The 13084-nt window shown below is 45.8% G+C and overlaps 1 protein-coding gene across 1 annotated transcript in view; it reads right to left on the bottom strand.

Annotated features, from left to right (window-relative positions):
* Nucleotides 1–12704, bottom strand: part of ORC2 (origin recognition complex subunit 2) — a 24533-nt gene extending 11829 nt beyond the window's left edge. The window contains exons 1-9 of the mRNA XM_019553974.1: nt 12581–12704; nt 12250–12396; nt 11883–11972; nt 9094–9186; nt 8446–8477; nt 6181–6238; nt 4929–5104; nt 3459–3557; nt 1722–1831 (exon numbers count right to left, since the gene is read on the bottom strand). Coding sequence (XP_019409519.1) covers nt 1722–1831; nt 3459–3557; nt 4929–5104; nt 6181–6238; nt 8446–8477; nt 9094–9186; nt 11883–11972; nt 12250–12396; nt 12581–12671 — 896 coding nt within the window. The 5' untranslated portion in view covers nt 12672–12704. The remainder of the gene's footprint in view (nt 1–1721; nt 1832–3458; nt 3558–4928; nt 5105–6180; nt 6239–8445; nt 8478–9093; nt 9187–11882; nt 11973–12249; nt 12397–12580) is intronic.
* Between the last annotated feature and the right edge of the window lie 380 nt (nt 12705–13084).

The raw sequence follows: 13084 nt of genomic DNA, 5'->3' as shown, positions 1-13084 counted from the left end.
ATGTTCTTATAATTCTGAAGAATTATTCAAATTCATCATACAGCCAATAACCTGTCTCAGTCTGGAGGAGTTTCAGATCAAAATGTCAAAGGCCTAGAAAGTCACTGTTCTACATGAGAAAATTATGCCATCTAAAAAAAAATTTATCAGCATGTAAATTTAGGTCCTCCAAAACACTGCAGATTAATGTACCGATTGCTCATGGGCCCTTCTTTCAAGCTATTCAGGCATGTTACACTTAGCTTTTCTCGTATATCACAGCATTTACAGGATAAGGTATTTAAGCTTACTGGTCACATCTGGGCTTGCAAATCCATGGGATCTCTCTGGAAGGACAGAACAAGCCCAGCTCTAGGCCTAAAAGGAAGAATGACCATCACTGAAATAACCAATAATGAAACACTTTCTAAGGAGCTGAGTGCAAACTCCCACAAACTTAAAACACAAACAAACTGCATGAGATATCTCTGGACTTGACCCAAATCCTACATTGCCCTCACATACACCTTTATACTCATTTTCTCCCCGTTCTCAGCCTTTTTTTCCCCATTGGTCCCTACGGCTCTCCTTATCAGGCTGCCATCTTTCTCATGCTGTCCCCTCTGTCTGGGATGAACCCATCACTTCTAACAAAATCAAGAAACTTCAACTACCACTATGCCCTGCATCCCCCTGCAAAGCTTTCTAACAGTGATCTCATCAGAGATATCTGCTCCTGTCCTCTACAGAACTATTACCCACCATAGCATGTCTGGGTTAGAATGTGATCAATCTAGGGATAGGATGGGGGTCCTGTCCTCTCTGTAAGGCATCTGTAGCTGCCATCCATATCTTGCAGCTGTCCATAAACCTACATCATTTTTTAGAGAGAAGTATTCATCATACTCTTGGTTACACACACACATACACGACACCTGTCTACCATGCACAATGCAAACTGTTGCAGTCTCCCCCAGCCCCAGTGCACCTATAAACTGAGAACAGGGATTCATAAGCAGGGTCCCGCAATACTGAGATATCTTGAGATCCTTTCAAAGGTGCTCCATGGTGCCAACATGATTCACAAGATAAACCCAGAGATTTCAAATAGGAATCCACTGCGTTAAAAAACATTCTGACCTATTGTGATCTTCCTGAGTCTTCTGTGACAGAAAAACTCCTCTATTGCTTTCCTTTAGCAAAAATGAGTGAAAAAACTAAAGAACCAACATTTTCCAATGGGTGCCTCAAGTCTAAAGAGGGGTTCCCCAAGTCTAGAAAGGAATAAGAACCACTGAACTGGAACTTGAAAGCAAAGAAAGGTCACCTCTATACAGCCACAGCAAACCAATGCTGCAGAAAGTGGTACTGGCAGTTATAGTGACTCTATGATTTCCTTCCCACCTCCTTAATCCTGTTGACCATTTATAAATAACTAATTAATGTCAGACCAGAGGTGCTGGGCACTCTCAGCTCCCACTGACATCAACAGAAGCTGGAGTTACTGCACCTCCATCAATCTAGCCTGTTCAGCTGACAAGAGGATCATCCAGGCAGAACTTCACTTACAGATGTACTGCAAGGACTCAGTCCTACAAAATGAATTCTTCTTAACCCAAGACTTGAGTGCTGAATCAGGGAATTGCTTATTTCATAGCCCATTATTAAATGATGGGTTGGTTTGCTGGGAACTAATACTCATACTTTTTTTTTTTTTTAAGAGAACTCCATTGGATACTTACTGTAAATGCAACATCCATTTGGAAAACAGGGATTCGTACTGTTGACTTAACTCTTTCATTTCAGCACCAAATGTAGGGGGAGCCTTACTCAAGAGGTCACGCAGAGTTTGCTGTGTTGGGGAGGGGAGAATGGGACAGTCATACTGGGTTCAAGTCTGAACAGAAGGATGAAGCAGGTATCTGTTTAAGCATGGGCTCAAGGAACAGAACCCTTACAGATTCTGAACTCCTCTAGTCCTTTCCATTAAAATGAGGTGTCACAAGTGTCAATGATTTAAGTGTCACAACACCCTGTGAGATACCAACGTGACCTAGTAGCCCAGTTTTGCTGATAGGGAGAGTGAAGCTGACCAGTCAAGTGACTACCTTTAGGAAATTTGGACCTGCCTGGGCATAGAACCAAAATCTATGCCTTAATTGTACTGCTATCCTAGGTCCCTTTCCAACATTTGGGCACACTGATACTGAACAAGCAGACACATTCAGAGCTCTATAATTCAGTGAAATATAAAAGCAGCAAGATGACAACCCTCTTAGTAATGGGCATATCTTGCATCTCAGTCAATGGGCTTTGCATTAATTCATTAGTCATTAAAGGTAGAACGTTTACAAAATATTACTTTTAGACAGTAAATCATTGAGTTTTAAATACAAAGCAGAAAATATCTGTGCAAAACTCAAAACTAGCCTCTGAGAAAGTGCAGTCAAAAATGCAGGAAAAATGTGGAAGGGTGGTTTAAGTTTTTCAGAGGCCTGTCAAGTGTTAATGTTAAAGTTAAGAGGAACAATAATAATTCTAGTAGCAAAACAACTACTGCTGTAGCATCAGGTTTACAGAGACTTAACATCCTCTCTGGTTTTAACATATTTGTTTCCTGCTCCCATACAAAAGGAAACTTTACTGGAGAGAAAACTCAGATGTAGCTGTGATATTTCAGAAAAATGTAAAGACACCACTGCAAGACTGAAGTTTATTATCCAGAGAAACTTGACTGGCAACCCTGACACAAAAGTCTGCTATGTGCTCACGGAGCAGATACATCAGTGCTACAAACAGGACACAAGGGAAGCATGCACTGCCAACATCTACCTTGATACAATGCATTCAATCCCAAATGAGTATATACTAAACGGGCCACTCAATGAAAGAGTAAAGCGTAGCCAATAGTCAGATGTATATGTCTGGCTACTAAAACAGAACTCATTTCAGAGACAGGGGCCACTGAGAAATTGTCAGATGATCATCCTGCGAGCTGCTCCCTACCTGGCTGAGACCTGAACCTGGAGAGGAAAGTGAGACCTGTATTTCTACCTCCCTCATTAACATTCTCCTACATTAATATGGAAGGAGTAGGTAGCTTAAAACCAAAAGACAAACAAACAAACAAACAAAAACTCCATCCTCAAAAGGCTGGCTGGTGGCAGACTTCATCACCATTCCCTGTAACCATTGCCCTTCCCCTACATTCCCAGTTGTACAACTCTCAACCTGTTTTCAGTAGGCCTTTTTCCTATAGCTTCTCCATTGTTACTACAACTGGTTAAACTCCACTGATTGTCAGAGATGCAGCTGTTCAAATGCTGCTAACCCTTTGCCTAGCTTAAGGGTCCTGCCATTATTATCCCTGAGGAAGTTGAGCTGACATTACCTACAGTGGGGAATTTCAAGGAGGAAAACCTGCAGTGGGAGAGGCCCTAGATTCTGTGGGCAGTCAAACTCCTCACCATAACACATACCTGATCTAGTTTCCTGCTATGCAGCTTCTGAAGGGTTCGATCAGAGGTTAGCACTTTGGAACTACTGTGGGCTTCAAAGTATTCTTCCACCAGGCTGCTCTGAAAAGGGACAGCAAAAAGTCAATCTAAAGTCAGCTTTGCTTTCTTCCCACCCTGCTCCATCTATCTCCATAGGGCTAAGCTGTTTCATTAATATACCACTTGACAGTTACACTTGCTTCTCAGTTGAGAGGATGGCAAGCATCCAGAAGAGAAGCAGACTGAGAAAACTGTCTGCATGAAGGCCTTTAGGCTGTTTCCATATGAACCTTTGGCCAAGCGCTCCTCCTCAGGTCACCCCAACTTGAAAGACGGGACCGAGAAAGATGCCTCCTACTGAGCAGAATGAGACAGCAATTGGGGATGGGTGGGATCCTAGTACAGCATAGGGGCTACACAAGTACCAAGGCAAAGAAAATGCATGCTTTCTTTTGCTGGGGAAGAACTAATTTCTGCTCTGACACTTAGTGTAATGTCTTTGTAGTGCCTGCAAGCTTCAGAAGCTGAGCACTGAGAAACACAGGCAGTCTTCAACTTATGACGTTCTGAGTTCCAATGAACAGCACTTACGACCCTTATAAATGGACACCCTGTTTTGAGGTTCTGACAGGTTTCAATTTTACAATGCTCAATACAGCTAGTAAGTCTGTTGTGGTGTAAAGGAAGGGGGCAGATTAATGCCCTGGCAGCAAAGGAAGGATTGGGGCTGGGACAAGTGCTGCCTAACTGGGGGGAGGGAGGGGAGGATGAAGGCGCAGCTCATCCGGGGGGCGCAGAGATTGGTGTTGGGGGGGCGGCTCCCGCCACTGGTCTGCGAGGGCATGGGGGGAGCAGGGTGCCCCCAGATCTGCGTGGGGCAGGTGGAGCTGCACCACACTACATTCTGCGCTGGCGTAGCTGCGCTGGAAGCAAAGACTATGCCCTGCCACCACTGGCCCAGGCAGGGGCACAGCATGATGCCCATGGGATGAAGGGGCGGCTCACTCCTGGCAGGTGCAGAACAAAGCCGCTGTGTTGCCTTTGGATTAGCAGCACTCAGCAGCAGGGAGGCATAGCCCCTGCTCCCAGCACCCACCCAGAGCAAGCCACACCTTCATCCTGCACCCCCTTGCCCCTGCTGGGCCAGAAGCAGCAGGGGATAGCTCCTGCTCCCAGCACCGCCACGCCTGCCCGAAGCACAGCATGGTGCAGCCCCAGCCTAGCCCACTTTGCGAAGATCTGTGGCCCCCCAGACCAGTGGCACGCAGCAGCAGGAGCCACCCCCCCTCCCATCCCCATGCCCTCCAGACAAGACACATCTTCACCCTGCGTGCGGGACCTGACCTGCTCCCCCTCAGACCTGACCTCAATTCTGACTCAAGTGCAATGGCCTTATTACCAGTGACCACCCCCAAACCTTAGCCCTCATGGCTGCACTTGCTCCACACTCACAGTTTTATCTCCCTTCAGTTTCTTGGCTGGTGTTTTCTTCATAGATGGGGTGGAAGCTACTCTGCTTTTATCTGGGGTCTTTCGGTCGAATACTTCATCACTGGTTTCTTTGGGGGTCTCTTCCTCAGAGCACGAGGCAGAATATTCACTCTCACTTTCTGAATGAAAGTCTGGAACTAAGAAGTAAATATTCAGGAGGTTAAGACCTGGTAACAACCTTCTTTAAAAACTACCTAGTCATTTCCTATAGCCTAGATCATCTTGTATACATCTTTTAAACATCAAAGTCTTATGCTTGTTTCATAGCTGGACTGTTACCCTAAAAAACACTATTCTGATCAAAACTGCAAATATGCTGGCCGAATTCTATCTTTTCTCTTTCAAATTATTTAGTAAGACTCCGTAAATTGGTACAAGCCTTGAAATATGGCTCTTCACCGAAGACTCACTCTGAAAGGGACATTATGGGATTCCATGTTTCTCTAAAAGACTGTACATTAGACTGAGTAGGAAGAGGATTTTCCTCCCTTAATTTCCAGTTTTGCAAACACAGGTTGGATTCCTTTGGATCAACATATCACCATTAACAATAACAATTTTGTAATGAAAATTCTGTTAACACATCTGAATCTGTTAATTCGAAAGTATGAACACAATCTGGCTCATTCTCCCATGGCTTTAAAGTGCTAAGAAAAGCAGATACAATTTAGTAAAATTAAAGTACATTTTTAAAGTAATATTTCCAAAGCACACGAGTTAAAAGCCAAAATCCCATTTTCAAAAAATGACTTGGATACTGTGTAAGATCCAGTGATGCTCAGTCATTTAGGTGCTTTTGAAAAATACCCAAAGTCGTACCAGTGATCAGTTATCTAGATGCAGAGGAGAACACCAATAAGCTAAGATAACTAAGTAAAATACACAACACTGCAAGAACATGGCAGGACGCAATTTTCTGACTTGGAGAAAAGCACAAGTGTCTCTTCATGGTATTCAGAGAATCCTACTGGAAATGAAAGTTCAATGGAAAAACTCTATATTTCCACTACGGATGAACACAGCAGAAACAACAAAGCTTGTCCAATTGGGCCTACTAAGTCCAGCTTTAATTTGCTGCTTCACTTATAACAAAAACATAGAACATGACACATCACACATGCAACTCTCTCTTAAATTAATCCTGAATGCCTCAAACTAGCCAATGAGAGGAAATAAATTATTACAGAAGATTAAAATTCCAGTTACTTCTTACCTGCAAGTCTCTTCCTGAGCCTGTAAGGCGTTGTGGACACATATTCATTCTTTTTACTCTGCAAGAACATAAAAGTGTTAAAGAAAGTCACATATGCCCTACCAGTAGCAGCTTCTTTGTAGGCAAAGGACCAGGATTTTATTTTTGAGCTCTCACCTTTGGTTGGCAAAGGGCTGAGAATACAACACCAGTAACGTCTGTGCACAAGGAAAGAGCTCTCAGTGTGGAATAATCCCCACCCAATTCTCTGGGAATAGGACTAGATTCCCAAAGAGAAGCCATCTATGTTAAACTCTGGGCAAAAGTCTCTCCTGAACAAGACACAATTCAGAGTATCTGAAGCAGTAATGTGGAAGTGAGGGCAAGGGTGAGACATGCAAGTAACTGTCCTTCGCGCATGATCAGAGGTCAGGAAAACAGACCTTACGATGACAGGCTGAGAGCCATGGGGGTCTTTAGCCTGGAAAAGAGCAGGCTCAGGGGTGATCTGATGGCCACCTATAAGTTTATCAGGGATGACCACCAGGATCTGGGAGAACATTTGTTCACCAGAGCACCCCAAGGGATGACGAGGTCAAACGGTCATAAACTACTACGAGACCATTTCAGGATGGACATAAGGAAGAATTTCTTTACTGTCCAAGCCCCCAAGGTCTGGAACAGTGTGCCATCAGAGTAGGTGCTTGAAACACCTCCGAACACCTTCAAAAGCAAATTTGATGCTTACGTTGCTGGGATCCTATGACCCCAGCTGACTTCCTGCCCTATGGGCAGGGGGCTGGACTCAATGATCTTCCGAGGTCCCTTCCAGCCCTAATATCTATGAAATCTATGAAATTCTACTCCAAGTCATCTGGAGCTTCAAAAAGAAACCCTTCCAAAAACATGGCAGGCCAGCCACAAGAGGTTGTGCAGAGCTGAGCAGCACAGCTGTTATGTGATGAGCCTAAAGAATAGTGAGCACTTTTATCCAGTCATTGACTGCACCCCTATTAAATAGATCAGTTCTGTTCAGTGGGGAGGAAGGAATAATTGTGTGCATTTTGTCCAAGAGTTCAGAACTCATAGGACTTGCAGGCTCACTCTCTCTTTTCTCATCAAGTTTGACACAATGTCAAATCAGGGACACCAGACAAGAAGGACCCCTAAAGACAGCTTTGATGGGACGTAAGCAAGTCTTACATCACAGAGACATAATAAGTCTCAAGGCATTTTCTGCAACTTCAGTAGCACATCTGATGTGTAGGTCTTAGGAACTGACTATGCACAAATGCCACCCTAGTCACCCTTGTGTCTTCAGTCAGATGCAACATTTTACTTTGTGCAGTAGCTTGCTGTTTTTGTTTGCTGGCTGCATTCTGCCAGCAGCCTAAAAAGCCTGTACAGACCTGGAAGAACAAGGCTCATGAATCAACCAATATGCACAATCTGTATTACTGATGCATGAGGCAGAAAGAGTTCAGGGTTCAGGCTCCAGGCAGAGTTTGAAATAATCATTATTTATTTATTTTTAGTGCTGTGCAATTAAATTAAGAATGATCAAGAAACATAACAGAGTTCCTAAGCGTTATCAAACTAGAAATGCACTTTAAATATGCCACAAAGCACTACACATATATCCATTATAGTGCTAGGTACATTGTCATTTAGAAAAGTCTAGTGGTCTTTTTCCTAGCACTTACTTCATAAACATTAGGAGAATCAGTCTAACCCTTGTGCACCCTCAGCCAAGAGGCTAGACTGAACAGATTCATGGACAGTTAATTATCCTGTCCCCTCAAGGTTCTAAGTTCAAGAGTTTGGAACAAGCTCCTGTAACAGTGCAAGGGAAAGCTTGCCTTGCTCATGCATGAAGTCCATATACCCTGAACTGTACCTAAACTGCATTGTAAGATGGCTCAAGTCTCCTGGATCTTACCCCAACATCATGGTTACATCATTAGCGATGGACACTAAAATGAAGTGCCTAGAAGACAGCAGTTTCAGATGCACCCGCATATATGTTAGGGTTAGAAATCCACACGTGTAAATTTTACAAGAGACTGACAACTTAAGCATTTATCTGCATACAAAAAGGTAGTCAAATACTTTCATTTGTGAGAGACAGGAATACTCTCATCCATTCTCACCCTGCTTAAAAAACAGACATCTGCCCAGAAAAAATGTTGGGAAAAGCAGAGGGGCAAGAATCTTCAAGCCCACAATACCATAACAAATCAGATGGTTCATATCTTAAAATAGAAACAAGGAAGAATCAATGCTCACCTTCAACTGGGCTTTATTTGAAGAAGAATGCTCTGCAAAGCAAACATACCAATGAATCAAATAGAGCACCACATATTTCCTACATGGCCAACCTTTTCCAATACTAGCACAAAATGATCTTGCTCCTCCTGCTAAGGAACATGGGCATCAGATACCCATCTCAGAGATACTATTCCTACATATTAATTCTCTGGCCAGAGTAGTGCAGTTGACAGTCCTATCCAGAGAGGACAGATTTAGATTCCAACCACAGGTCTGCAGGAAGATTGCCAGCAAGGGTACCTGGGGATGTGCTCAAAAAGCATATGCTAAGGTTGGTCTGTTTATGTCCCTTTTGGAGGCTACACCAACCACTTCAGACTTACTCTTTGTATTCCAAACTAAATTGGACTCAAAGAAGTTGCAAACAAAACACATACTACTGAATATAACAATGACGTTTCAACAGGATGGCTAAAAAAAAATTAGCAAGTGAAATAAGAGCCAAGGGGAAGACCAAATGCTCATTTTCTTCTAGGCCAGTAAGGAAAGAATAAAAGGTCTCACATCCTAGTGAACCACAACACCTGCACTTCTCAGCTCTTGAATGCAGTTTGAACTGGCTTCTAGTCACTTTTTTCCATTTCACTAATCCACCTGGTAACTTACTTTTGTTGTTTGGAGGAGAGCTAGTAATCTTCTCAGGACTGCTGGAGCGGCTGAATGTTACATTTTTCCCTGGGGTCTGGGCTAGTTCAGAGGCTTTGTGGGGAAAACAAAACAAAAAACAAAAAAAAGAGCAAACTATAAAAGATGGTGGGTATGAGCCTCCCACCAGCATCTCTGGGTTAGCCAGTTGCATGCACAGTAACTCTCTCATGCATTAATACCACCCAGACTTTGCAGGCAATTCCATCTTCCTCCTAAGGCTGGTAGGTCTGAGTGGCACCATTGGCGCCCCTCCAGACATGCAAGTAAAGCAGTGATGGTATTTGAAGTGCGATCCACACAACTGCGCTTCCTGCCATGCATGCCACATGTGCATGGCAGGAAGCATGACTGCAGGATTGCAAAACAGTTCCCATCACGCCTTACTGCTTGTGCAAGAGGAGGCTGGGATCACAAGCCCAGGCTCCTCCTTCAACAGCAAGTAGCAAGCTCTTGTGGCTGGGAGTCCCCCCAACCTACATGGCTTCCAGCCTTGGGGGTGCTCCAGGGATCCCCACAGCTTGGAGATCATAACTGACATGGGCTCCCAGCTGTTGGGGTGCTAGGGGCACCCTCATGGCTACAAACCTGTATCAACTGTAGACTCCCAGCCATGGGGGTGCCTGGGGAGCCCTGGCAGGTGCCAGCTCCAAGCCACTTGGGCCCCTAGCCACACATTCAAATGGTGTGATAGGAATGAGCAGAAAAGTTATACATTTTTTGTGGAATAATTTTGTGGCTTATTCTTCCTTTTTTCATGCTGCTAACTGATTGAAAGTTTGAGCAGGTGACGATTTAAGATGTGATAAACCATTTAGTGACGTTTTAAGTGTAACGTGTATGTGGGGCCTTACAGACCAACTGGTTCAGAGAGGTACATACCTTCCTGAAAGATTCAAAGATACATCACATATACAGCTCTTCTGTAAATTAATCCTGAACACCTCACGCCAGTCAATAAGTAAAGATAAATTTCAACAAAACATTATTAATTTCAGCCACTACTAGAAGTAAACTGCTAGGAGGATCACTTCAAGTGAACGCATCTATAAATCTTAAACTCCTAGACTGCAATTTTGTAGGATGTTCTTTATGAGGGCTCATGTCTCTCGAACCAATTACTCTATCTAATGTACCACACTGCCCTACCTCAGGTTACCTCAGTTTACCACCTCTCTTCTTCTAACACTGAGTAAATTTAGTGCCCTTGAAAGGTTCTTGAAAACCAACTCCTTTCTTGACTGATAGCACAGGAATGAATGGTTCGGGCAGAAACAAAGCAAGCTTCCCCATGCTGCATGTTAACCTTAGTGCCTTGCTCCGAGAGGTGAAAGACTTTAGTCGCAGCCCCTGTTTTAGACCTGATAAACTGGACAATATGGTCATGGCTTATGTGCCAAGAACATCAGTACCCTAAGAACTAAGCTAAAGTTATTCCCTGTTGATAATTATCAACATGGTCTGGATTTGAATGCCATGAACTGAACATGACAGGCTCTATGGCCCCATTAACAGTTCTTTGAGACCTCCAGACTCCACTGAAGAAGACTTCAATGATACCAGCCACAGCCCAGCATCTCCTAATCCAGGCCTGCTTTAAAAACCACAGCATTAACTTGGAGAACTCCTCCAACCTCAGTTTTTCACTTGCAAGGCAAAGGATGGAGAGGCTTAAGGTGCACGGTAGAAGGATATCACTGTGCATGGAACAAAGAAGTGCTGGAAGAGGGCTTATCACTGAAGTAGGAAAAGGGAGCTGACAGCACTTATTGTAAGACCTAAAGCTATTAGTGAAACGCCGTACAACTGAATAGGAACCTCTATATCATTGGTTTTCAACTGAGATGTTGCAAAACCCCCTGAGGGGTGCTACGGTTAGGTAAACGTACCCAGAGTACCTCATGCACAGCCAGACTGAGAAGGGATGCAGCACGTACACACACACTCCTGCCTCATTAGGGTCTACTGATAAGCCAAAGCAGGCAGGAGACCCACTGGTTTATACTACAGCCCTTCCTACTCCAGACCCCTTTCTCTCCCCTCCCTAGTCCCCACTCCCAGAAACAGTGGCATGCAAGACTGTTCCATCTGCCCCTCGCTTCTGTTTTTGGGAGGCGCCAGGCATGGTCAGACTAATAAGAGATGCAGCATGAGCCAGCTCTCCTGTCCAGAGACATAACAAGTCAGTCGGGTACCTGGGGAAGCTGTGATGCACAGAGGTAGAGGCATCATCAGGCTGTCCCTGTGGTACTGGTGCGATGTTGCAGCTGCGGGAGCAACTGTTTTTTGGGTCTTTTTGCACCCCACCTTCCAGGTCAGGGCCTGGAGCTACAGCCTGCTTAAGAGTTGTCAGAGAACTCGAATGAGGCAGGACAGCACATATGTACTGCAGCTCTTTCCAGCCTGGCTGCAGCAGCACCTAATTAACACCAGCTGAGGAGGCAGAAGAGTGGTTCTCAACCACAGGTGCCACAAATTTGAAAAAGTTGGGAATAACACTCTAAATCTAGGAAGGGGAACCATTGCTGCATGCATACAGAATAGGTCCTCTGTAAAAATTGGACCTGCATTACAAAAGCCACCAGCATGTACACGTCACATCCAGACCCGTTTTCTCCACAGCGCTGGTCTCTGTCAACTGCAAGACTGACAGAGCACAAATACCTTAATAAGTCTTCATGTTAATAAAAAGATAACAAAACAAGAGCCTACAAGGAGCTCATTGCTCCATGACAGGAAGGAGAACATACCCAGCTCTGCCATCTTGCCGGAGCGCTTTGGAGTCTGGAAGGAGTAAACTTCACCACCACCACCTGCCCAGGGGCCATTTCTGCAGGAATCTGTTAGACATGGGTAAAGAGTGGTTTCTATCTGATAAACAACTGGTGTGAGTCTGACACGATGTTTCACTATCGATGCTGGAGGTTTTACATGAGACATTTGTGTGATAAAAATAAAGGGGGGGGGGGAACAGTTCTTGAACTGCCAAACCCCAACCAACCACACAGACAGCCAAAGCTGGCTGTCATCAACACCTGCCTGAAGAAGAACAGCTGTCTCTTAACAAGCTTGTGCAAGAGTTTCCTGAAATGATGGACATTGTTTCTGCACCAATACCTTGGGCGCCTGCCCCCAACACAGCCACGTAGCTCTGCTGTTCCAGGACCTCCTGCTCCTCCTCGTCATCCGAAATGTTCTCAAGCTTCTTCGCGAGCCTCCTCGCACCCAGCACGTGGGGGGCTCGGTCCCTTTTCACTTTAGCACCTACGATTGCAAAGAAAACCCACGCCTGCCGCTACACCGCTTCAATACTCCGTGCCACAAGAGCGCCCGGGAGCTCCCGCGCAGCACCAGAGACAGGCCCCGGGGCTGCACACCCGGCTCCGAGCTGGAGCGCCCGCGCTAAGGCCCGAGCGCTCCGCTCCGCTCCGCCCCGCCCCGCCCGTACCCGCGTCCTCGGAGATGTGCCGCAGCACATCCTCGTCCGACACGAACTTGGCCTCCAGGCGCCAGCCGCCCTGCGACGCGGGCTGGCTCATGGCGACCCCAGCGCCTCGCGAGGGGAAAGAAGACCGGGCCTGCGAGGATGCGAATCTACCGCCCACCCCGCGGGCTGAGCTGCACCAATGAGGCGCGCCGCCGCCTCGTGAGCGATCAGCCCTGCAGCCAATCGGCATCCCCGCCTCCCCCTTCCCCGGATGTAGCCGCCCCTCGCCAATCGGCAGGGGGAGCGAGAGAGACTGAAGTAACAGCAGTGATGTGTTCCGCCCGTTCTCACGTTCCCTCCTCCCTCTGGGAAGGGGGGGAACGGATTCTTAGCGTAACTACCCAGCGGGGCGGGGCCAGTGCGTGGGATCACGTGAGGCCGCAGCCGGTGCTTCGGACCTCAGCCTGCGCGTCATTTCTGTGCGGGGGACACTAGGCGGCTTCCTCACGGGGGCCTCCAGCGAGA

This window comes from Crocodylus porosus, unplaced genomic scaffold, assembly GCF_001723895.1.
Source record: "Crocodylus porosus isolate Cpor-Errol unplaced genomic scaffold, CroPor_comp1, whole genome shotgun sequence".
Classification (NCBI taxonomy): Eukaryota; Metazoa; Chordata; order Crocodylia; family Crocodylidae; genus Crocodylus; species Crocodylus porosus.
This window is presented reverse-complemented; position numbering and strand designations above follow the sequence as displayed.